Source organism: Drosophila navojoa, chromosome 2 (genome assembly GCF_054131105.1).
Source record: "Drosophila navojoa isolate 15081-1374.11 chromosome 2, UAZ_NAV_1.0, whole genome shotgun sequence".
NCBI classification, from domain to species: Eukaryota; Metazoa; Arthropoda; class Insecta; order Diptera; family Drosophilidae; genus Drosophila; species Drosophila navojoa.
The window spans coordinates 1,624,698-1,650,810 of NC_142890.1; the positions used below are offsets into that span (position 1 = coordinate 1,624,698).

At 45.6% G+C, this 26,113-nt stretch overlaps 3 protein-coding genes and 1 long non-coding RNA gene across 6 annotated transcripts; 1 reads left to right on the forward strand and 3 right to left on the reverse strand.

The window, feature by feature from the left end:
- Positions 1–416: 416 nt before the first annotated feature.
- Mlc1 (Myosin light chain alkali) lies at positions 417–2,911 on the reverse strand. 2 transcript variants are annotated; one of them, XM_018101660.2, is made up of 6 exons: positions 2,779–2,911; positions 2,598–2,625; positions 1,280–1,585; positions 1,129–1,215; positions 789–835; positions 417–668 (listed from the first exon to the last, which is right to left on the reverse strand). In XM_018101660.2, the coding sequence occupies exons 1-5, from the start codon at positions 2,779–2,781 to the stop codon at positions 792–794; spliced, it is 468 nt and encodes a 155-aa protein (XP_017957149.1). In that variant the 5' UTR covers positions 2,782–2,911; the 3' UTR covers positions 417–668; positions 789–791. The 2 variants fall into 2 exon arrangements, with proteins under 2 accessions (XP_017957149.1, XP_017957157.1); XM_018101668.2 differs by lacking the exon at positions 789–835.
- Positions 2,912–4,571: 1,660 nt separating this feature from the next.
- LOC108649524 (uncharacterized) lies at positions 4,572–5,804 on the reverse strand. The gene is made up of 4 exons (XR_016196231.1): positions 5,705–5,804; positions 5,271–5,635; positions 4,807–5,213; positions 4,572–4,748 (listed from the first exon to the last, which is right to left on the reverse strand). It is a non-coding gene; the product is annotated as an uncharacterized LOC108649524 (long non-coding RNA).
- Positions 5,805–7,181: 1,377 nt separating this feature from the next.
- unc80 (unc80, NALCN channel complex subunit) lies at positions 7,182–26,060 on the forward strand. Of its 2 annotated transcripts, none has more exons than XM_018101085.3 (31): positions 7,182–7,313; positions 8,494–8,714; positions 10,258–10,284; positions 10,577–10,597; positions 10,661–10,802; positions 13,171–13,361; positions 13,421–13,720; positions 13,783–13,917; positions 13,976–14,316; positions 14,375–14,574; positions 14,650–14,831; positions 15,066–15,178; positions 15,328–15,345; positions 15,764–15,908; positions 15,975–16,398; positions 16,452–16,649; positions 17,444–17,786; positions 17,857–17,968; positions 18,029–18,646; positions 18,712–19,444; positions 19,512–19,649; positions 19,712–20,010; positions 20,074–20,249; positions 20,303–20,876; positions 20,941–21,495; positions 21,553–21,856; positions 21,925–22,874; positions 23,104–24,573; positions 24,636–24,804; positions 24,858–25,507; positions 25,578–26,060. In XM_018101085.3, the coding sequence occupies exons 2-31, from the start codon at positions 8,508–8,510 to the stop codon at positions 25,806–25,808; spliced, it is 9,966 nt and encodes a 3,321-aa protein (XP_017956574.1). In that variant the 5' UTR covers positions 7,182–7,313; positions 8,494–8,507; the 3' UTR covers positions 25,809–26,060. The 2 variants fall into 2 exon arrangements, with proteins under 2 accessions (XP_017956574.1, XP_017956582.1); XM_018101093.3 differs by having other exon boundaries at positions 15,773–15,908; positions 17,501–17,786; positions 17,857–17,965.
- Positions 11,553–12,951, reverse strand: LOC108651668 (fibrinogen-like protein A). The gene is made up of 3 exons (XM_018101526.3): positions 12,796–12,951; positions 11,813–12,726; positions 11,553–11,753 (listed from the first exon to the last, which is right to left on the reverse strand). The coding sequence occupies exons 1-3, from the start codon at positions 12,859–12,861 to the stop codon at positions 11,636–11,638; spliced, it is 1,098 nt and encodes a 365-aa protein (XP_017957015.1). The 5' UTR covers positions 12,862–12,951; the 3' UTR covers positions 11,553–11,635.
- Positions 26,061–26,113: the final 53 nt, after the last annotated feature.

Here is a 26,113-nt window from a genome sequence, read left to right on the forward strand (position 1 = left end):
ATATTTCAAGTAAAGAGCATAATTTTTAATTTCATATGCTCAGAGTATGTTTTAGTACTTCAATCAATATGAAAAGCTGTATAAACTAGCCTCGTATGAATGGCCAAAAAACAGATAAATGTTGTATGAATTTAAGCACCAATTCACATTTGGTATCTGTCTACTTCTTCCATTTACCATCGTTGTTTAAGCTGAAGAGAGTATTGCTCTATATTGTATATAGGTCTCCACGACCTATTCCGAATTGGTTAGAGTATAGATGGCTAAATATCTACAAATGCACTGATTTGGCTAACTTGCTTATATGCATCTGTTTTAAAGCTAAAAAACCGAAAAAAAATACATAAATTATCAAACAACAAAATAAAATAACCAACGAAATTTTTTTTTCATTTTTTTGTTTTCGTTTTGATACGTTTGTTTTATAATTTAAATTTTTTTATTTTTTAAAAAATAATATTATCTTGAAGTTCAATTTTTGCAGTTGTAGTAGCAGAAGTAAAATTTAATTAAAATAATATACGAGAGAGAGATAGAGAGAGTTAGCGATGAATATAACATCTATGGAGAATGGCTGTTTGCTATAAATTTATTGTTGTTGTTGTTGAATTGTTGTTGTTGTTATATTTATAGCTGATCTGGTCTGTCACACATTCTGGCGAGGAATGCTAAAAGATGAGAAAGAGTACTTTTATTAGAAGTGTAATATAATTATAGAGAGAGAGAGAGAGAGAGATAGAGAGAGCGACAGAGAGAGACAATCGATCACAAAGAACAAGAGAACTTACTGTTTAGTCGAAGACGACGGGATCGCTCATCAAGCGCTGGATGAACTCTGCAGGAGCGGTTCATCGATGTCAACATACAGGTGGTGGTGCAGTGCAGTGGTGCAGTGGTGCAGTGTGTCACACAAAAGACGCGCACATTGACAGAGTGGACGGGAGAGTGTGTTCAGAGTGCATTTCGTTTGAGTGTTTGAGTGATAGAACAACAAGTTGGCGTGTGTGTGCGAGTGTGCGAGTGTGGGTGTGTGGGCGTGTGTGTACATGTAAAAGATACAAATAACATTATGTAGCACTGACACATAGACAAATGGAACAGATAACAAGCTAGACAAGTTCTACTTACGAGAGTATGGGATCATGCCCTCATCATCCTCGGGATCCATGCAGTCAGCGAACAGAGTCTCAACCTGCTCATCATCCAGGGACTCACCTGATAGAAAGAAGTAACAAGTTAGCGTCAATTATAGCTAGGGGCCACAATAGATTCCATTTACCAAGAGCCAGCAGGGCGTGCTGCAACTCAGCGAGCAGCATGGTGCCATTCTCCTCCTTGTCGTACAGCTTCAAGCACTCAATGAAATCCTCATAGCAGCCCTGCTCCTTCTCCTTCTTCACTTGCGAGTATATGGGCAGGAATTCCTCCAATTTGATCTTCTTCTCGTTGCGCTTCTTGGTGCCGCCCATTTTCTCGATCAAAGCGAGCGTGGGGTTCAAGTTCAGAGCGCGCAGAGCATCGCCTAGATCGACGGCATCGATGCCCTCACCGGGGGAGCCCATAACTTCGAAAACGAATTCGACATCTGTCCGAAAGGAAGTTTGGATAAAAGCATGATTAATGATTACTGTACGAAACTATATATCGATAACAAATTTATTGATTTGTTTTGAATTCAATTGAAAACATTTTATTTATTTATGAAATCATTTGAAATCATTTGATTGAGGTCAAATTCAATAACCCTGAAACTAAGGCTACGCACATTTTTGGTCATCTTTCACATTACACAGAGTGTGTATGTGTGTGTGTGTGCGTGTGTGTGCATGTGGGCGCCTTGCCAAAACACATACTTCATATACATAGACGTATACGTAATTCGACACTCGAATATCTCAGCATATGCTATACACTCACGCACACATGTACACATACATGAATTTGTATATGTATGTATCTGCTCTTTGGCAGTGCGTTTCAACAGAAATAAATTTGTTGAAATAACTTGGCCAAAATTAGATCGTGCGCTCTTCTCATACATCTTTAAATATAAATATATATATATTTATATATATACACACACAAATATATACATATATGTATATATATTTACACAAAATTTTCCATTGTTGTTGCTTAGAATTTCTTGAGATTTTCTGGGCTTATAACATTCACAGTCTTTTCAAAGAACTTTTACTTCCAGTTGATATCTATAGACATATAGCTATCCATATGTGTATATCCATATATGCATATATATTTTTTTCGCAATGATTACGAAACATATTTTTGCCAAATATCCATCGCAGATCCATGTGCTTTTGCTTTCTATATGTATATGTATTCGTACATGTATATGTATGTATATATGAAGTTAGTCCTGTATAACACACGCACACATTATGTAATCACTTTCTGCAGATAAAATCACATTTGAAAATCTTTATATAGATCTATTGATGATGTCTATATCATTTTATCTAGTTTTATTTCTAGCTTCGAATTTCATATTTTTAATATACTTGATGTTTTTTTGTGATATCTTCTTTGAGGTTAGAATTGTAATCCTTTGTTGTCTGGTTTTTTCTTCAACTTACTTTCAACTTCACGCTTTGGAACATCAGCCTGTGTGTTTGAAGAGTAGAAAAATAATTTTAGTTTTTATTTTATTTCAATATATATTTTTTCACACAGGGTTTTCTGTATATATATATTTTTTTTTTCTTCCATTTTTATGTAAAATTTTCGATTATTTTTCAATTGGCTGATTTCACTCACCATTTTGTCTATTGAATGCGAAAAGCAACTGTATCGCGGATGAGCTCGGTCTCGACTGAACGCTATTCGTCAGTGGCCGCACGGCAAGATAATGTGCTAAGGTGATGCTGACCAGCTCACACACACACACACACACACACACACACACACACACACACACACACACACACACATTTAGATCTAGAAAGAATTTACTTTCATCTGGGCAACATTTTCCAATAGACTCTCTCTCCCTCTCTATCTGTGAGCCAATTCTCTCTCTCGCCCTCTCGGCGTGTATGCTCTCTGCTACTTATTTCTATTTTTAAGATATATATATATCTATAGATGTGAGACTTTTCCGATATATGTGCCTGCAAAATAATAATCAGTTGTGGCATCGTGTTGAATATCATTTGATGTTAAAGATAATATCTCAGGCGCTTATTGTGTTTTGCCAGAGATAATATATGTATGTAGCATATATATATATATTATATATATTTATATAGTTTTTTAGATATTTAGTATCTGACGACCCTGATCGTCCGTTTGGCAAGCGAAAATCGCATTTTATTGAATCTTCTCTCTATCATTGAAAATGTTCTTTTGGCTCTTTTGTAGTTTCTATATATACATACATGTTATATGCCTAAAAAACACCTGAATAGCTTTGAAAATATGTAATTTGTTTGAAATCTTTTTCGCCTGTCATCCATCTCGCTCGCACAATATCTCTAGCTCTCATCTACATAGAAGGCGTATTACTGGGAGTCCCATCCAATTGTGTTTCTCTCTCTCTCTCTCTCTCTCGCACAACAAAATTTTGTTTTTTGTTTTTTTTTTTTGGTTCATTTTGAATGCGGTGCTATTTATAAAAACTATGACACAGATACACCAAATTGTATTCAGAGCATTCATCTACAACGCATATCCGAACTATATTCCTATATACACACACACGAGTGTTTGTTTATACACATATGTATGCATAAACATATACATACATATATAGCTTTAAGGAAGTTTGTATTTAATAGACTTGCTGGCTGATTGAGCAATCAACCCAGGAATTTGGCATCTAATTGGCAGCGTTGTTCTTGGTGGTTGCAGCGCTGACCTCGTTTTGGGCTCAGCTGTTCAAGCCAAGGCTTTTGCCGCGCAGCCTCAGAGTGGGCCACAACCTGTTGCTGCATGTGGCACAGAGGCCGGGTTTTTATCATATGTACGTGTTGCTCTACGGCAGCTTGTGCGGACGAAGGGGATCATCATAAATGAGGCTCTCAGCCGTGTCAACATCTGTTCAGTGCTCGGATGCCCGGATGCTCGGCTTATGAATATGGACCAATTGTGCGCAGTGGCAATTGCGCAGCTCATTGATAAAAATATGTTGCAGATTGTTGCAGACGACAACGAATACACGAATTGAACGAGTTTTTAATAAAACGTAATCTCAAGGAAAGCTCTACAGTCAGTGGCCAACATGAAGATCCCTCGCATAAACTAGCATATGATACTCAATGTGCATATACATATATTTGATAATAAATATATATTACTTGATAGTATAGTATATATATTATTTGATAGATAGTAAAAACGAGTAATACTCTATACTAGACAAACGTATATTGGCCTAATTCCGTTCATCTGGAACTCTAATATGAACATATGCTAATATAATATATACTCAGATGTTGGTTAAGATTATTGTTAGATCGAACTGAGATTAACTCGTTTCCTCTACATTGCATAGCTTGCAGGATCTTCCAGGATTACCCTGCTGAACGGAATTAATAGAAACACTTTGACTTCCGATTGCACTTTTTATTCCGATTTATGTTTCCATCCTATACGATTAAAAAACCTATTTCAATATTTAAAGACGCAATCGAATCATCATTCTTGTTGCCTTACTAGAGGCCTTTGAGATCCAGTACATGCCGTCATTAGAATCTACTTCAGTCTTGAAATATCTGCCATTAATGTTACTGGAAATACAGAAATTAATCAAAATATGACAATGTTGAAAGGCTATTAATGATTTACCTTCCAAACGCATCCTCATGGAAATACCAATAGCCGCCATGATGCATTGCAGATAAATTTTTAGGACTATTTTCTTTGTCGAAAGTCGAAAAATCATTGCCCACATGTTGAGACAGCCTATCATGGGCACCTCTGTAGCAGCCCACGATTTTAAGCCTGTAGCTTTCAGCCTCAGAACCTATCACGAAGTTATCGTATAGAGCCCAGGAAATTTCATTTCCAAAGCCCTGCACATAGACAAACAGCTCGTGTCGATGGTCATTGGTCCGGCGATGGATATATTCCAGTCCTCTGAAGAGTTCTCCATCCGGAATCCCAAATCCATTTCGATAATCTGCCCAACTACTATAAAAATTTTCGTTGCCTATGTATCGATTTTGAAAGATAATCCACCCGGGTTCTGCTGCCTAAGAGTCGCATAAAACGTCAAACGGACTTACAACGAACAGAGTAAGTGTTTTTACATAATCAAAAACGTTCATTGGAGCTGGACACCATGGTGTATTATTTAGTATTGACTGCAGATTAAGCACTGTTGGTGATATTTTTCTTGAAGGCCATTGGAAACCAGCGACTGTAAGTTCTCTACTCGGGCCTGAAGGTCCGACAGTTCTCTCTGAAGCATCCATTGAATATCACATTGATCATAATCTGTGATCTCTTGACAAAGTCGGCCCTGCAGATTCCCGATCGATTCGTAAAGCGCCTGAATTTCCGGGTCCCCATTCGCTTGGTTATTCCAGACCAATGGCAATTCCTTATCTTGTTTCTCCAGGATTACCTTGATTTCTTGCAGCAATTGACAGCAATTTAGCATATCCGAGAGACTCTAGATCGCAAATGGAATATAATACATCTCATATTTGATGTAACTCAGATCTGCTCACACTCTACCTACCTTGATGGATGTGAACGATGAAGCCAAAAGGGCAAAAAATATCAGAGGCCGCATTTTACAATGAGAAACAGTCGTTTTTAAAGTTGAAAATGAACTGGAATTGAATAATTTGCTATGCATTAAGTAAACTCTAAGCGAATTAGATTAGGATGTCAACTGGAACCTATTGATTGGTACACGTCTGGAGGAACAGATGTGCACGCTCGCTGTAGATATACATATATTATTATAACAATTAAACTTGTCATAGTAGATTCCAAGTTTCATAAATTTTTTAAAGAAAATAATATTATTTTTACACAAATAATACAATATAAAAATTGCTATGTTTACAGCCTGTGATAAACTGTATACGATGGAAAGTTTCAGTAACCCAATAACCCAATATGTTTTTGCATTTATGCATCTAAGAAAACAATAATTATAAGTAAAAACAACAAAAAAGAATGCTTTTAGCATATAAACATTTGGCCTTATCAAACAAACTCGATCTGCGCGTGATATAAATAGACCTAAGAAACAACCTCGAATCTCTAGCTCCTATATCTTTAGAGATCAACGCGTTCAACGCTATCAGTTTAAGACACAATTCATATACTTTATGGGCTCTGACACGCCTCCTTTTGCTTTCCCATCTTCAATGGGTCAAGTGTATAAGAAATTTAATTTAACATTTTATCAACTATCAACTACAGCTGAGAGAATTAAAAAGCATTTGTTAAAAGAAAAATCTTGAGACTCAATAACAATGTATACTATTATGGGCCAAAGAAACATTAAAAATTGATTACTTAAGTTCACACTAGTTAGCCCTGTATATATGTTTATACATATATATTTATAAACAACATACATATATGTATTGTTCGTAACAATTAATAAGACGAAGGCTGATATCAATCCATTTAATGGCTACCTTTAGTTTTTTATGGCAAACACTTATGGCTCGCGTTTTGTTGTTCAAGAAGACTTCACCCCTACAATAACAATAGCCTTAATGATAAGCAGACAGGGACAAACAGAAAAGCGCTGCTGACAGCCGCACATGCTGCGTATACGCAATTTTCAACCCTCACACGAGGAGACGGCGACTGGTTGTTATCAACGATAAGTGCGGCAAATGAAACAGGGTGAGGCAGACAAGCAGAGACAAAGCTGAAAGCACCCTGTACAGCTCTTTGTGTGTTGGATAGCTAGCATTGATGAGTAGGAGAAGTGTATAGAGTGTTGGCAGAGAAAGGCAGAGGCCAAGGCTATAGAGCTTAGAGACATAAGCCTAAGCTGAAACTGAAACTGAGTCTACAGGGCAAGCACAGCGCATACATGCTTGAAAACAGACATTTCAACAAATTGCTTTAGCTGTTGTAGTTGAAGACCAAGCACCCTGTATGCCTTTGTTTTCCTTTTGTCAGGGGGTGGCTGTGCGTATACTTAATATGTGTGTCGCAGCAGGCGTGCGCTGCTCCTGTCGCTGGCAACGACGAGCAACGAGACGGACATGACGACGATGTGAATAGCTCGTCCTGTTAACGAGGCGACTCTTTGTCCCAGTTGCATCCGAACGCTACAGCCGTCAACTTTATCGAAAGCGGGCAACGCGCAAATCAAGGTACAAAAATAAGAAAACCCCAGCAAAAGCCATGAAAATTTTGCCATGCAAAAATAAGAAGAAACTAAAGTTAATGCTTGCCGCAGTAGACTCAATTTTAGCTGAAGAAAGTCAAATGAAATACATTTCGCTGGCAATTGGCGCTAACTCGAGCCCAGCTCCAGTTTATTTTATCGCAGACAAACCCTTTGCTGGAACTATTTATCCTTTGGGTGCGGTCGCAATTCGTTTGAATTGCTGGAAATAAAGTGCGAAATTAAACGTTTGATTTGAGTGCGTGTCAAATGGTTTGACAATGGCCGGAGCGTAAATAAATTTTTGTTATATAAGTGCGAAAAATGTGTGTGAAATTTTCGTTAGCACTGAAAAATGTATCTGCATGTATACCAAAATGAAATTTCAATTCTGTATCTATAACTGGGACGACGCGAAGCTGCGGAGTCTGCGTTCTGCGCAGCCTTCAAAGAGCACAGCTGGTAGCTGTCGAGCAATGGGCATGGGCATGGGCATGGGCATGGGAATGGGAAATGTGAGTGTGTGCTTGCTGCAGAAATCTGTTTTGGCACTGACCTAGACACCGCCGGCTGGCTCTTGTTGAGCCTGCGCACGCACATACTTGTTGCATGCAAATGCCATGGCATGCTTCCCAGACCTCCATCCCAAATACATTTTGTATGCCCTCAAAGCCACTGAAGATGGGCAAATGGGGTATATTGGGGTAACAGGCGATTGAACTATATACCTGATGAGTATTGACAGTTATTTCTGTTGAGCACACTCAATATTAGCCAAGTAGAGGCTATAAAAAGCTGAAAATCATTATACATATATAGGGCATATATCTTTATTCTGATTGATTTTGATGAGCCAAATCCGATTACATTATATATGAAATAACATGCAGCTGAATGCAGTCATTATATATATTATATATGTATATATAGTCATATAATATTTTTAGAAGACATTATTCGAACACTCGAATAGTCAGAGACTTGAAACTCTATATTCAATAAAATATTGAAATAAAATAGATATTTATTTTAGTTAATTCATTGATCAATTATCATCTTCGATCAATGCCTCAATTCCCAGCCGTAGACAGGGTATTTTGCAGTCAGTCAATGAGCTGACACTGGCTCAATAGTAGCATGTCATTAACTCTGGTCTTGCCTTGCAGCTGCCGGCCACACGATGGTGAGCAATGCGACAAACAACAACAATCTGCAGGCGAACAACAATAGTTCGACGCCGAACAACAACAACGATGACTTTGACATTGACCAGGACGATGGCCTGCAGGACCTCGGCCTGCCCGTCTCCGTCCAAACGTTCCTGTGGCGCCAAATAGCGCCGTTCATCAGGCCGCGACTGGGCAAGCTGCATGAGGCCAGCTGCATGGTAAGTGTGTGTCAAGCAAAGGGGAATATCGAATGAAAACTAAACGAATATATTGAAATGAAAGCGAAAAAAAAAAAACAAACAACTAAAAACTTGGCTAAAAAAAAAAAAACAAATACCCTACCAAAGGTGCCTACTACTAAGCCTCTTCCTCAATGAAATGAAAACTAACAAAGTCGAAATGAGCATAAATTAACTTTGGCCTGGCCGGAGCTGATATACCCCTACAGTTGACTATGAAAATGTTGAGAGAAACTACTGTTATAGCCATCTTATAGAGATGTCCGATTTAGGCATGAATCAGAATGATTTCTGGAAAGCCTTGAAACACCTTACAAATGTTGAACTTGTGCATAGCTCATTCTCACACTAGCTGTTCAAGAGATATGAGAGTAGCTTATGGTGATCTGCTCTGCAGTTAGCCATCATTAAAATGCTGTTAGGTTCCTTCTAAATCCTGCTTTATGTTTCATCTACAACTATCTCTGCTATCTATTATATCTATCGATTTTAGTTAATATTTCTTATGCAATGGGCATATCCTTCTCACGAAAAAGTCCAAAGAAGTACCGTCTACTTAAATAGATGATCTCTCGAATTGTCCAGAGAATCCATATTTCCAATAGAATTACGAAAATTCACACTTTTCATAAGTTGTTGATTGTTGCAGCTTTGGTAAAATAAAGCGTAGAGGAACGTTGTTGATCTATTTAGTTTAGCTTGACATTCCTCTAATTATTATATATTGAGTATGTGACTCTTACTTCAATAAATAGCAAAACTAATACAAAAATTTATCATTATGAACCATAATTTTTTTTTTTTTTTTACAAATATAATATATTACATATTACATATGGATACAAGTTTCGATACAAGAAGTTCATATGGAGTCTGAGAAGTTGTGAAAGATATTCATGATATTCATTCATTAACAATTAGTTATCAATGTTAAATGTGGGTGGAAGCTATGGACCAATCATATATGAGATATGGTCAACATTTGTATAGCAAATGCAGGGGTATATATAATGAGTTGAATTGAATTAATAATTCATTGATTGACTGATTGATTGATTGATTGACTATGATGCAATTGTGCTGTAAATTCGCTATGCGTGTTTTTCATTTTTGTTTAATTTTGTTTTCCTTTTTTTGTAAGGATGGACTCTATATAACTGTACCCATTGGCACAATCGATTGTACGTCTTTTACATACATTACATAAATACATATATGTATGTATATGTGTGTATGTATGTTATGATTTATACACAGCTTTCAGTTGATTTTATTGCTCAAAATTCGAAATCTTGAATATATGAATTTGATGTTTGACATTTTTTTTTTGTTTTTTTATACACATTCTTGCATACGACATTTACAATTTCTTTTCTACTAACACACGCTCTAACCACTAAACACCCAACAACCACGACCACAACCACAACCAACAACAACAATTATTATGCTTTTAACAAACAACAAACTGTACAAATGAACATTGTAAAATCTCTCGCAACTTGTCTAAATCTGAATGTAGTTTTGTCAACACGCACCGGGACACCATGTAAGTTATAAATGTTATAAATGTACATAACAACTAATACTACTACTACTAACATATGTATCTATAACTAATTGCGATAATCTAACTCTTCTGAAAAATAACTTATTTTTATTCTATATATACTTTTCTTGTTCTGTTCGTTCTGCATGCTTTGAGCTCTGATTTGCAATGATTTGTATAGAAATCTTATTCTGCATAATATCATATGTATGTATATAGCTTGACAAATCGTTATATATCTTTGTGCTTTATCTCTTTCCTCGATCCGACTACGTACACATGTGCATAATAGGAATCCAAAGAAGCTTGTAAGGTATGTCTATATGTCTTTTGAATTGGTCCTTCACAACTACTCCTTCACGCTTCGCTCTTTCAGTCCTTCGAGAAGGTTCTCGTGCAGAACATTCAGTTCGGACTCTCGCCACCGTTGACCAAGGCCCTGAGCGCCATACCACGTTGGCGTCTGCTGCAAGGCGCCCTGCCGCATGTCATGCACGCCTGCGCGTCGCTGCTTTACTGTAAGTCCTTATGCTCTGCGTATGCAATTGGAGAAGGGTATATTAGTTGGGGACATACGACAATTGAAGATAGGCAGGAGCGTACGATCTGCAGACTTTGATCTGCTGTCATCTACGAAAAATTTACGATGATATATATATATTTCTTGGGTGGCAGCTAAAGATATCAATTGAGTTGTATAACCTACATTGTGGCTTAAGATATTTCATTACATGATACATTTGGGGTTGGACTTCTAAGACCTGGGCTATGCATTGAGTATACATACATTAGATTCCGTGAAAATGACAAAAATTAACAAAATTTGCACTTTTCAATGCGCCTAGAGAAGTCTTCATCTTTAAAGCTGAAAATGAACTGAAACAAAACACTTTTCCTATGCTGTGAGCTAACTTTAAGGGAATCAGATAGCAATGTCTAAGTGGAGCTGGAACCGTATTGATTAGTCACATAGCTTGTAATGGTAATTGAAGAATCCTCTATTTACTTAAAGATAAGGTCAGGCGGGGCTTTCTATATAATTCGCTCTGGAAATTATATTATATGACTTGGGTAATCATATTTTCAAGTCTCGTCAAGGACATGAACGCGTCGTTTCATCAGTTAAGGCAGCGTTTTCTTCCATCTACAGAGTTCAGAGTTCAACCAACTATTGTTGTCAAGACTCTAATATGAACTAAACTAACTGAGATTAACTCAGTTCCCCCAAATTTCATAACACAGCGGAACAGAATAAACAATCATTCCAGTGGGTTAGGTAAAGCACTTCGACTTTTGATTGCACTTTTTATTTCGATATATATTTTGACTTTATATGATTGAAAAATAAATTTTAATATCGACCCACCGGTCGAATCAGCATTTTGGTTGCTCTATTAGAGTTCATATGGAACCAGTGCATGCTTGATATATCATCCACGCCCGATCGGAAATATTTGCCATTAAGGTTGCTGGAAATGCAGGAATTAGGTGAAATATGGAAACATTACAGGTCTATTGAGAAGTTTACCTTCCTTTCACTAAGCCCTTGTAATACCAATAGCCGCCTCGATATTTTTGAGAGAAGGCTTGATGGCTATTTTCTCGGTCATAGGTCGAAAAATCTTTGCCCACATGTTTAGACAATCGTTCTTGCATGCCTTCAAACTTACCGACGCTTTTCAGCCTGTAGTTTTCGAACTCAGAACCTATATAAAAGTTATCGTATCGAGCCCAATAAATATCATTACTAAAAGTCTGCACATAGATATACAGCTCGTGCCGTTGATAGCTGGTTAGCCGGTAAATATTCTCCAATCCGAGGAAGAATTCCCCGTTAAGGCTCCCGAAGCCGTTTCGATATTCAGCCCAACTTCTATAAAAATCTTCGGAGCCATCGAATCGGTTCTGGATGACCAACCAGCCGGGTCCTGCTGTCTGAGAATCGCATAAAACGCTAAGCGGGTCCCCACCGGGCAGAGTAATCGTGGTTATGCCCGCAAAAAAGCCTAAGTCAGCGCAGCTAGAGTGTGGTCTTTGCGGAGGACTCGTGGGTGGCGGTGGATTCGGCGGGGGCTGCGGTGTCGTCGGACAAGTCGGCGGCGGCCCCGCTACTTGCAGCTGATTAAAGCAGTGTTGGTAAGAGTTTAGGGCCATATTCGCTTCTTGAAGCATATTGGCAACGTTTGACTTCAGGCTCTGTGCGCTGGATAGAAGGTCCGACAGTTCATTTTTCAAAGTCCATTGGATTTCATTATAATTGGGTTGAACTATCACTTGACAAGGTTGCTGCTGAAGAATCGCGATCGATGCGTTAAACGCCAAAATTTGCGGGTCTATATTCGGATGACTATTCAAGATCGTTTGCAATTCGACAACTCGTTTCTCCAGCTGTGTCTTGATTTGTATTAGAATTTGATAGCGTTGAGTCAAATGCATGAGACTCTAGACCGTCAATGGAATTATATAATATTTAATGTAATTTAGATAGGCTCACACCTCACTCCAACTTACTATGCACTGAGCCCTGATGGCTATCAATGATGTTGCCAAAATGGCAAAAATTAGCAAAATTTTCATTTTTCAATGCGTCCAAAGAGACATTCGCTTCTAAAGCTAAAATTCAACTGAGGCAAAGCACTTTTCCTATGCCATAGGCTAACTCTAATGAAATTAGATAGAAATGTCAAAGTGGAACTGGAACTGTGTTGATTAGTCGTATAACTAGCTGCTCTGCTATGCAGGAGACAACGGGGCTCAGGGAGAATTCGACTTGACTGTTGCTAATTGAAGAATCCTCTATCTGCTTAAAGTCAAGGCCAGGCGGGGCTTTCTATTCTATTCGCTCTGGCAATCATTTTAAATGACATGGGTAAATCGTATTTTCAGGCCGCGTCAAGGACATGCAGGCGATTGGGCCCGTCGAGACGAAACTGTTGTACACAATGCAATGGATATTACTTTATGCCGCCGAGGAGTGCGCCGATGATGAGGGCGGCGACGAGCTGGGCTTGGGCGACATTGCGGAGACCAAGGCCAAGGCCATGGATCAGTATTTGTTTTCAGTGCCAACGATAACAGTGAGCGATCTCAACTTTGTATCCAATCCAAGATCTCACTTGACTAACGCCATTTACAGCTGTTTGTGTATCTGTTTGCGCCCATCATACACCACTTGAAGGAGTCGGACTTTCAAAACATTCGCTTAGAGAACGGCATCAAGCTGTGGCAGGGCATGTGGGACAATAGGGCCCCGGGCGCTCCCTGCTTCACAGCGCCTGTCAAGCCGAAGGCACGCAATTTGCTATGCGCACCCACGCCAAAAGGCTCGACCGACGTGATTCAGGGTCGCAAGCACTCGCTGGGGCCCGACGCCATGTCACCCAAAGCGGACTCGCCACAGAGCGGCCTCAGCGACTATGGCCAACAGGACGAAGAGGTAGAACTTCAAAAACACAAAGCACTCAATTAGAATTGTTAACTGATCTGGGTTTCACATAGGGCTCCTGGGTCTCCTCGCCCAAGGAGTTCTTTCCCGAGACCATACCCGAAGAGGCGTCGAGCGTGGAGGACGAGCGCGTGGTCATCTTTCGATTGCCCTCTACGCCGCAGCTGATGGACAACTCGTTTTTTACGGTACGCAGCTTTATAGACATATGTACCTTCCATTTCCTCACCTACATTTTATATCCAGGCCGATGCCAGCTTGCTGCAGCAGCAACAACAGCAACAGCAGCAACAGCAGCAACAACAACCGCAGAGTCGTCGCGGCAGCCACCAATCGATGAACTCGAGGGATAAGGAGAAGCCCTCAACCAAATTTGAGTTCGATCAGCAGGAGCTGACCCGGGGTGCCTCCATGAAGGAGAAACGCAGTGCTTCGATTGAAAAAGAATCGGATACGGATAAATCGGAGAGCGGTAAGGTGGATGTGTCGGCAGCTACCTTCCTCGATGTGGCCGTACTGCGCTGTCTGTTCATCGCGCATTGGCAGGAGGAGGGCATCTTCTGGAGCTTGCAGTACCTGTACAACAGGTGAGTATCATATCATAGCTGGGTATCATACTGAAGCTAAATAAGCTTCCATTTGCAGACTCAGCGAAATTGGGGAAGAGGCGTCCATTACATTGAATCAGCCGCGAAAGCGCTCCAATTCACTGCCCATACCACAAATCGAGATCTCACTGTACCAGGGACCCGGCAGCAATAGTCGCGATAGTCCAGGGAGCTCTGTAGTCAAGGACTATATCGAAATACCGGAGCCAGCGGCCACAGTGACAGCCAGTGCAGTGGGTAAGTCATCCATCCAGCTGGCGAGCCCCCTTCCGAACCAATCCAAAATGCGCTAAGTCCAACTCAATCTTTCAGAGGAGACAGCGAGCGTGCCCAGTAGCTCGGATCGCCGAGGCAGCGAGAAGAAAAAGCGCGTCAAAATGGCCGATCTACGGGCATTTGTCGAAACGAAAATGTTCTCAAAATCGGAAAAGAACTTGGAAAAAGTAGGGCTCGATACAAACTCTGCCAATGGCAAGAATCCACTGCAGCATGCAGTAAGCCAACAGCTAAGAGCTAACTAACTTTATAGCAATATCCCCACAGTCCTGCAAGCTAGCACACCTGCTTAGATTTCTTGTTGATATCCACTCGTTGGCAGAAGCTGCCTTTTTGTTTTCATTTGTCTTGTTAATTTTTCTGTTTTCTGTGCTGTTGCCAAAGTTAACGCTGTTAGCGGAGTTACGTAGCCCAATCGATCACTAATCAATGTATGCTTCTCTTCCGTCCAGGAGTACCATCGCAGCCTGGATACAGGCGAGAAGAAGCTGTCGCGATCGGCCTCCATGATCACTCGAGAACCAGCTAGCAATCTCATCAAGGGCAAGTCCATGCCCAGCCTAAGGTAAGCTAATGGACCCAGGCACGCCTGTGAGACATATAGAAAACTAAATTAGGCCCGGACACCCAACTCAACTAAATTGAACTCTATTGCTAACATCTCTTTATATAAACGATATCAAACTTACTATCTTTTATGAACTGAACAACCAGCTGTCTGCTTGATAGCGGGTGAGTTTTGGTCTAGCGCTTGGTTCTACTTCTTTTACTAGCTAACTACTTTTCCTACTGTGTCTATATCTACATATATACTATATCTAATTACTGGTTAAACTATGCTACTATATACCCTAGGGCTAATGCCCTTTCACCTACAAGTTTGCCTGAACACCTAAAGCCTCCCTAAAAACTCTTTAAACTTTCCTCTATTCGCTCGCTCAATCGAGGCTCATTGTAAATTTAACCTGAGGATTAGTTATTTACCATTTCCAGTTGGCTTCATATTGAAGTTAAGTGACCTAAAATTGAATTCAAATGTTGCATGTTAAATTTACCATGAGCTGCTCAACCCAAACTACTTTTACGCCTTCCTCTTTTGCACGTCGTTTGTTTTAATTGGGACTCCCGCATCTCCTCTACAATATGCCAGATTTTACAGATACATAGAACCGCCCAAGGCCTCTAGGCCGCCGCAGACGACCTGTCCACGGGGCACCGCCTTTTATCCACGTAATCCCATCATTACGGTCACAGAGCACACGCCCACACCCTCACCGGACTATATGAAGCGACAGGTGAGCCAGAGAAGAACTGTGTATATGCTCTATTGATTAACTGTTAACTGTCGTGGCTTTGAGCAGGGCTCCATTGACTCGCAACTGGATGCTTTGAGCAACGGCGGCAGCATCGTCGGAGCTGGTGGCAATGGCAGCGCCGGTGGTGGCAGCAGCACCAATCGCTATCGCGGACCCATGCTGCGCTCCCACACTGATTCCCACATAGACTATACGGGTGTGGATGAGTCGGAGGCGCCCGGCTCCTCGTTCTACATCACACGAGACGGCGGCATCGACTATGAGATCGTGCTGCTGGCGGTGAGCAGCGTATTCAAGCGCGATCCATCCCAAGTCTGCTCCCTGCGCGTCCTCGAGGCAGGCCTCAACATCTGCGAGCTGCTCATCGAGATGGGCGTACTGAAGCTGGGCGAGCATCCGCACGAGATATCGATGGGCATAACTCGACGTGCGCTCCAGGTGCTCGGCTGCCCACATGGTTGCAATGATGGTGAGTGGCTAGTAACTCGGGGCATTCGGTCCTCAACTCATCCACCTTTTCAGGCGTTCGAGGACCACCCGCTGACTTTCTGCGCAATCAGTGCCAGAAGATCATCGCGCGCATGCTGCGCCAGGCCGGGCAGCGCACCAAGCGTCATCTACAGGAGATGGTGAAGACATCGCCGCTGCCGGAGCTCATTGACTACTTTCATGCGTTTCTCGCCTTCTGCGTGGATCCCAGCTCCCTGCTCTCGCCGCTGAGTAAGTCGGGACCAGCCCCCATCCGTGCAGTGCCTAGTTACTTAAGCAGCTTTGTCTTTCGATTCTATTGATTGATGTGGCACCAAATTCCCAATTGCAAAATTGTCCATTATACTTCTTACTCCTTATACTCGTTCATATAGTGGCTATAGGGCGTATTGGTCCCTACTTGTCTGCTGTGTGGCCTCAGTATGCGAAGCTCAGAGCAGGCCTGAACTGACGTAGACACGTTCCACGTTTTACAGGGTATACAGATAGTCGTTGCAGTTGCCTATTTGCCTTATATCTGGTCTCAATATAAACATGATCGAATTGGGCTTGGTATACTATGATAAGTAGAAGTAATATTTTACAGGCTATATGAAAGTAAGATAGGGGGAGCATTGAACTGATTTACATACCTAATTATAACTAATCTGTATATACATATATATATGCTCAGTCCAGACCAGTTCCGTTAGCAACTCAATCGTGAATTTCTCTACTTGTGGGCGAGTATTGTGCAGTCGGTTGCCTCCGACTACTTTACGTATTTATATCCTCACTATTATTATTTGTGGAGCTCTGTTTGCATCTCTTTTTCTCTCTCACACAATCTCTAACTATGTATCTGAATATATTTCACTGTGTGTGTGTGTGTCGTTCGATGTTGCATGCAACGAGTTTTGCTAATGCTTTTGAGTTGTAATACATCCCTCCCGCCCCCGTTTGTTGCCTCTGACCTCCTACAAAAAACACTCGTACGTTGTATATATATGTATGTATGTATGTATATATAATGATGATGCATATAGCTCATAAACGTCAGAGTGGATATAAAAATGCTAACACCGATCTTGGCGGTGCACCAGGTCAGGGCGGCTATTCCAGCAATTTTAGCGGCGGCATCAGCGGCGGAGCCGAGGGTCAAGTGGTTGGCGCCATATTCAAGCAGCTGGTCAGCCGATTCGTGGAGGCCAGCAAGGATCTGAAGCTGCCCGAGAATGTGGCCCTCTATGGTGACATACGACAGCTGGTGACCTATGTGAAGGGCGCCCATGGCGGGCCCTTTCGACTGGTTGCACTCAGCGGCATATTGGCGGTGACGCCGCGACCCCACAAGAAGGGGCCAACGCCGCAGACGACGAGGGTAATCAGGTGAGCCCAATGAATTCACAATCCCAAATCGGCTAATCGAGAAGCTAATCATCCACTCATCCACTGACAGGCATATACCCCAAGCGAATGCCATGCAGATGCAGGTGGTGCAGAGTGACGACAATCGTTCGCAACGCCGATTGCTGCTGAAGAAGCGCAGCACCTCCTCCGCCTGCGCCGTGGTGAGTCTTCAACTGTAGCCCACAGCGTGGTATTGAGCCCTTTCGGTCTTCCCTTTGCAGAGCCTGCTGGAGACGGAGCCCTGCGATGAGCACTACAAGACCAGCCAGTCACCGCTGAGCAACTTTCGGCGTCGCACCACGGGCGTACGGCCAACGCTGACGCCGCGGCACAGCGAGCGGGCGCTGCTCTCCGATTCGACGTCCAGCTCGGAACGCAATTCGCTGGGACGGCTCAGCGGCTTGGTGCGCTGGTTTCGCGGCACGCCCAAAGAGGCATCGTCGATTGATCTGGAAATTGGCTCGCTCAATCCAGAGATATCATCGACATTCATGCGGCACGCCTCGCTGAAGATCCAACGGGGTCGTTCGAGCGACGGCATCGGCCGCTCCATACAGCGTGCCAAGCGACGCGTTGAGCGACGTCTGAACCGTTTCGGCGGCATTGTGAAGGGCAAAAAGAAGGTGGGCGGCATCGAAGAGACAGCCGACTATAGTCGACGCAGCTCCTCCGACATGTGCGACGGACCGCGCGAGTCCGAGGTGGTCATACTCAAGGAGCGCAAGCTGGTGCCCACCGAGCCCGTTCGAATGGGCATGCTGCGGCTGTCCTTTCTGCTGGAGACCTGTGCGCCGGGCAGCTTTCCCGATCCCCAGCTGATCGCAGCCGTCTTGGATTTGGTATGTCTTGGATTTGGCCCAGTTCAAGTCAATTTCATGCAACCCCAACTCCATTTCGATTACAGCCCCAAGCGCCGCTGGTGACGCGCGCCACGTTTCTGCTGGAGTGCGCCCACTTCGTTCACCTGTGCAACAAGGGCCAGTGGCCCATTTGGATGAAACAGAATGTGGGCGGCTATCGGGCATCCGGCGCCAACATCAATCCCGCCCAGATGAAGCAGCAGGTGAGCCAGACGAGCGCTCGTCGCACACACATCCTGCTGCGCGCCGCGGGAAAAATGTTTCACCAATGGGCTGAGATGGTGGGCGCCCGTCTGGAGGAGCTGCTCTTCACCGAACGCCTGCAGTTTGAGGCGCTAAATGCAAGTCTTACGGACCCGGAGAAGCAGCGCGAGCTGCTGCAGCAGGACGAGGAGGAGGACTTCCTGGACGAGTCCTCGGTCAATCCGCATGGCAATGACTGCCCCCACGCCCTCAAGCTGATTGCCTGTGTGCTGCTCTTCGAGATTACGGCCTTCCTGCGCGACACGTACATCACGCTGCCCAAGACGTCGAAGATGCTGCATCGCGACCGTCCCGCACCCTGGGAGAAGGTCTACCGGGAGGCCAACCGACGCTGGTCCATGGCACTCAGCTCCATGGGTCACTCGCAGACCTCTGCCCAGAGCCTACAGTCCATAGCAGCGGGCAACGACGGCGCCGGCCAGACTGAGCGCAAGATCTCTTTCGTCCTGCACGAACCCGACAACGAATCGGAGAACAGCAGCAATACGACCTTGACCAAGGAGGGCGAGGAAGGTGCGTATACAATGGAGAGATCGATTGCAGCTCTATTTGATTACCTAATCACTTCTCTCGTCATCAGCTCGACGTCCCACTGCCTCGGCTGTGCGTCCCTTCCTGCTGCGCCGCGGCACAGCGACCACAACGGGCGGCTCATTCAAGCGCCGCTCGCTCAAGCTACGCCGCAATACCAAGGACAGCAAGGATATCGAAACAGATTGTAAGAGCTGAGACTCGATCTATATATGAATGTATGTACATATATCATGTTCTTTCTACTAGTTAACATGCAATCGCGCCGTAAAGTGTCTTCGCTCTCGGATCGCAGTGATACCTCCGAGCAGGGCGTCATTAGCGGCGGCGAGGAATCGCCGGGCATACTCAGCGACGATCAGCAACCGGAGTCGCCGACGGACTCCAATGAAAACGATGACACGGCCAAGAATATGCCCTGGCTCAAGGCCGTCATCGACTTGCTCACGAGCTACAATTACTACTGCACCCACAAGGGCTACTGTCATCCGTTCTGCTACAAGCGTCACATGCGCTCCTGTACGCGGCTCATAAAGGCAACCCGAAAGGTAAGCGCCCTATCGAGGCTCACCAATCCTTTTCTATACTCGAATAATACCCTGCTTCGACAGGTTTATGGCGAGGAGTTCGGTTTTACTTTCGATGCGGATCATCCCACAGTGGAGCCCACAGTCATAAGCTCGTCCAAGCCCTCGGCACGCCCACGTTCAACGCGCAAGGTATCCGAGCAGAGTTCGACACAAACATCTCCGTCAAAGCGCAAGGACAGCTTGTCAAGGAAGGATCGGTAAGTTGGCTATCGGCTATACTGAAATCCTGTCTACATCGATGTGATTCTAGGATTAGCGATGATCCGGACATTGAGATGGCTGAGAAGCTGGCGCGCAGCTTCCGGCAAGAGAAGGAGAAGAAGCTGCAGGAGGAGGCACCCATCTTGAAGTTCATACGCATACACATACGCAATCTCTTTCACTTTCCGCTAGCCACGATGCTAAAGGGCGCCGTGGTGCTCAGCGAGGAGCTGGTCATAGAGGCGATGCCCGCTGCCTGGGAGCTGCTGCTGGAAACCAACCACGACACCGCCACCTCCAGTGCGGCGGTCTTTCTCATGGGCTCGGTAAAGGCGCAGAACTTCGCCTTCGACATTATGCAGCGAGCGCTGAAGCACAAGAATCCGGATATACGCATTGGAGCGATTCAGCGGTACTTGGTGCTGTGGAAATGCCGCTTCCACGTCTGGCCGCGCATGGAGGAGAACGCACACGATGCCACGTTCAAGGTGCCGCCGGGTGGCATTGAGTTTACGTTGCCCTCGCCCAAAATTGGCATCGAGAGTCTGCCCGTTGTGGATCCGCCCTGGATGCCCGTGCAGCAGACCAAGGACATGGACATGACCCTCAACCAGGACAGACATGTGAGTGAACAGGGGCTCAGGCTCCTGCCTAGTGCAATATCAATTCATAATCGAATCATTTCAGCGCTCCCTGGTCACAGCCACCAAGAGCCGCAAGATGCAGCAAACGGAGGCGATACGTAATGCTCTGCGCCAGCAGCGCGACAAGCAGCGAGCGGAGCGACATAGTTTCCTCATCACCATGATACCCATCAGTCAACAGGCCTCCCATGAGCCGGGCATGGAGCATGAGGATCATGAGATCGAAGAGGATTTGGATGGCACCCGTGCCTCCTCGCATCTGCATCACGCCCACTCTCTCTTCCCCTCGGTGCTGTGCTCTTCGGTAATGCAGATTGTCGGCTGCTTGGACGATGCAGCCATCGGATCTGATGGCAACGCTGTCTACGAGGTGGCCTACCAGGTCATCTGGGTGTGCCTGGTCGAGGAGTCTGCCCTGTTCTTGCGCTATGTGTTCGAGCGCTTGACTCGGGATCGACAGGATCAGATGTTCAAGCTCTTGCGACATTTGATTCGCTTTGTGCCTCGCCTGCCCCAACAAGCCGCCTTTGCTCTCTACAACTCCATCATTGGCTATATCATGTTCTATGTGCGCTCCTCCAACGAGCTCAAGCAGGAGGTGGGCTCAACCCGAAGCATCTCTCTTCACATAATAGCTAACTCCTTGTCTTTGCAGCTTGTTGGCTCGGCGCTGTCAGTTTTGTGGATGGTGGTGCACTCAGTGCACGGCATCATGTTCAAGGATCTGAAGCAAATCTTGCGCAAAGAGCAATGCGATGCCTCGATCCTGCTCACAGCCAATGTGCCGGCCGCCAAGAAGATCGTGGTTCATGGACCGGCCGATGATGACTACAACATTCCATCGCAGTTTCCCGTGCAGGAGGATACGCTCTTCTGCCAGCTGCTGAAGGAGGCGTTAGACTACTATCCCATTGACGAGAAGAGCATTAACCACTATTGTCTGGTGGACTACAAGAGCAGTAAGTCAACCAACTGTCACAGCTGAGCACTTCCGGGAAAACTAATCGAAATCTCTCCCATTTCGCAGACAAAATACTGAATCCCAATTGGTATATACGGGACTTGTACTTCTTTAAGCGCTCCCAGTACCCGGAGGTGCGTTTGATGCTGATGCGGCCGGAGGAATCATTTCTGGCGCTGCAGAAGCAAGAGCTGACCAAGAAATTTGTCGAAATCGGCAAGGTGCACTTGACGTGGGCCATATTGAAGAACGTGGACATGGTCGTGCAGCGCGTCGTCTTTCTGCACGAGGAACTGATGAAGCTGCCCTCGTTTCCGCGCAAGGCGCTCGAGGTGGACCTCGATCTGCATCATGGCGGGGAATACGGCAAGGTGTTGCTTGGCCTGGATGTGCTGCACAAGTTCATGTGGGTGCGCTTGATCGCGCGCATGTTCGAGGCGATGGCCGGAAATTTCGCCTACTCGGCGGACATACAGCTCTTCCTGAATGTCCTCTCCGGCGCGTCCATATTACATGCGGAGGACTCGTGCATTATGCGTTATGTGATGGCCACCTTCATCAACGCGGCGTTTAATTTCAAGAATATCTTCTCCACGAATGGCTACTTCATGATCATGCCCACTCTGCTGCAGGTGTACTCGCTCCACCAGACCAACAAGCTGATCACCACGACCATCGAGTACGCCGTAAAGCAGTTCTATCTGCTGAACCGCAAGCCCTTCATACTGCAAATGTTTGGCTCTGTTTCGGCCATACTGGACACGGATGAGGATGGCACCTATGGCGAGGCGCACAAGGTGCAATCCAGTTGCCTCTTCAACTTGCTGCTCAGCCTCGAGGATCCCTCGCCGGATCCCCTCAACATAGCCGAGCTGGTCAAGGAGCAGAAGCCCCTGAAGGCCATTGACTTCTGCTACCACGACGAGGACGATGATGTCACAGTGCTCGACTGCATCACTTTATGCGTGATGGTGGTCTCCTACTCGGCCGAGAGCACGCGAGGCTACCAAATGCTGGTAGGTAGTGCTCACTTGCACACACATAGAGTATATTTAACGTCTTACAGTCGTCTCTAAGGATATCTAGATTCTATTAAGTAGATAATATCCTCATCCTACAGTTAGTCACTCTCGATTAAAGCCCCCTTGACCTAGCTGAAGATCCCCTGTAGCTAGTAGATGTAGCTGCTCTCCTGATCAGACAATCGCATTTAATAATCCCGTTAAATTCATGCATGCCCAACAGATCATACTGGAGGCCATATTGCCCTGTTACCTACAGCAGATCCAGTCTCCCAGCTACATTCCGCTGCAGGGCAAATCGGAGCGGGATATCATACTCCAGTTGGCTGTGGCCATACGCACTATGGTGCACAATTGCGAGGGCTTGGCCAAGAGCTACAATGGGCCGTATCGCAACAGTCCGGAGCACAAGGGCTCGTCGCAGCGCAACTGCAGTCGCGGGCCGCCCTGCTCGCCCGGCATGGACTTTGAGGAGGAGTCTCACACGAAGTATGCGACAGATCCGCGCACCAAGAACATGATGGACTCTGCCGAAGACTCAGAGATGATACGCACTGAATACCGACGTCCAAGGGATGTCCTACTCTCCGTGGTTGCCGACTTCCTGACCAAGTCGACAACGCGGCTTTACGAGCTGGCCAAGAAGCTGCCGGCGAACGACAGCAAGCCCACCGAGGTGCTGGATGCCAAGTGTCACATACGCCTGGCCGACATCGCCCACTCCCTACTCAAGGTCTCACCCTACGATCCCGAGTCCATGGCCTGCCGTGGACTGCAGCGGTACATGCAATCGGTGCTGCCTCGTGCCGAATGGTCGAACGATGCGCTGCGCAATGCTCTGGTCACGGTGCTGCGTCGCATCGACAAGGTGTTCCTCAAGATCTCGAAGAAGCCATCCATACGCCGCAACACGGACTGGGAGGCAGCAGCCGGACTGCTCAAGGGCATACACGAGACAATCATACGGCATCCGTATGTGCTCCACTGGCAGCAGATGAAGACCCTCATCTCTACCGTTCAGAATCTGATCGTGAATGAGCCGGGCAGCGGTGGCATACCGGAGGGCGTGTCCAGTGCAGGTGCAGCGCTCATGTCTCAGAATCCGCCGGCCTTTTTCTGCTCGACTGTGGTGCGTTTGGTGGCTCTGCAAGTGGTTAGCCCCGTTGACTGTTTCTCGCTTGTGCAAATTTGCGGCGGCAGCGCCGAGTTCGCCACACAAGAAAAGGCCGAAGGATTTCTAATGCATCTGATAATGCCACTGTGCTTGAAGGTCTGCTCCGGACGCGGCGTCTCCGATGTGGGCGAGCTGAAAATGAGCGATGTCTCATTTCTGCTAACCGCCGTGCTAAATGCCATGAGTCCACCGGCCGGCCGCACCGGCCAAGCCGTCTCACAGATCAACCGTGTTACGGGAGACCTACGGGCGGGCTCCCTAACATTTACGGGCAGCCGAGATGCCAAACGACCGGCTCGCATCTCGGGCTCCCTGTATCAGGCGGCGTTCCTTGCACTGCGCATCGTCTGCATTTGCTTTGAGAATCGCTTGTCCAACGAGTGGCCACGCATCGTGCGCGTCATGCGAGATCTGGGCAGGCGCAATGAAGCAGCGCCCGATCTATGGAGCTTCATGGAATTCGTGGTCACGCATCGCACGCCCCTCTACATTGTCCTGCTGCCCTTCATCCTACACAAGGTAAGCAAGCAGCTGCTGGCTCTGCTATCAGTGTGCGTCTCACTTACATCAATGTCTTTCAGATCTCTCAGCCGCCCATTGGCGACCACGAGCGGCACATGCAGTTCATCATTAGGGAGCGGCTACGCGGCACTCCGCCACAAGGTGGACTCAAGTCGAAGGGCGCCCTGCTGCTGGAGCTGGCACGCGAGCTGCGCGACCTGCGAGACGAGCTAGAGGACAAGCGCTATGGTAAGTCTGCTGCTGGCTGAAGCTAATCATTCCTCTATACATTTCCTCGACAGTCTCCACAGATCGCGAGAGCTCCGAGCAGAAGAAAAGCGATGCGGCGGCAGCGACCAGCGCCGCAGATGCCCACAAGTCACAGCAGCGACCCTCGCTAATATCCATTTTCACGGGCACCACCACCGGCCAGGCGACCCACTCGCACGTATCCGCCGTGCCCATCGATTCACGCAGCGGATCTGGCGGCATTTGCACGCCCAGTGATACGCTCTCGCAGCAAACTCTGCATCCGCCACGTGAGTCTCTGTCCAGCAGCTCCACCGGTCGGGATCCACATACCACAACCAGCGAGAGCCAGAGTGGTGAGGGCGCGGCTGGTTCGGCGCCCACTCTGGTGGGTCAGCCCACAGGCAGCGGGCCCAGTGGCAGCTCAGCCCTGCCTCCGGGCATTGCCTCTCAACTGTCGCACTCGCAGTCACTGCAGCAGGCGCCCTTCAAGGCGCAGCCACCCAAGCTGCGATTTGTCTCATCCGTCGAGTTTCGACACTCCTCGGGGGAGACCTCGACGACGCCACTATCACCAGAAAGTCCAGCAGAGGATAGCTCGGGCGATCATACGCGTTCGCGTCTGCAACGCTCCAAAGCGGCCAGTCGCAAAACATTCCGCCTGAAGCGCAGTCGCCTCACTCCAATGGAACCGCCCAGCATCGTAAGCGATTTTTCTCCTTCTCTCTCTCTCTATCTGTCTTTTTACCGTTTCTAATCGTTATATCCGACAGGTTACCTCACTCTCTCAGGAACAGGAGCAACAGACGAAAGCCATTGGCGAAATATCCTGGGACTCGGTCTCACAAACATCATCGACATCAGGTTATCGGGATAATAATAGCCTCCAGACGGGTCTGCTCTCGCCGGACGGTTCGCTGGGCGGCCTGACCCTGGGCCGTTCACCCTCGCAGCACTCGCTGCTGATGGTATTCGAAGGTCAGGACGAGGACACGCTCATTTAACAATCACAGAACGGCGACCGAGCCTACGAGCTTTAGGGACAGCCTCAATACAGTAACTTAATTGAACTTAGTTAGCCTTAACATAAATAATGCATACGAAATTAGTCGACAAATGTAATAACAAAGTTATTGTTAAGTTTTCTAGATACATATACTCAAGACTAGCTCTTGTTCCATTGTGTGCCCAGATTTTATATGTTTTTGTAGTTGAATTAGGTATTAAATAAACTAACTTGGTAGCCGTTCGAAAAATTTGAAGTTTTCTTTCAAGCGGAAAGAGAGAACAGGGAATACTCTTTGAGCTG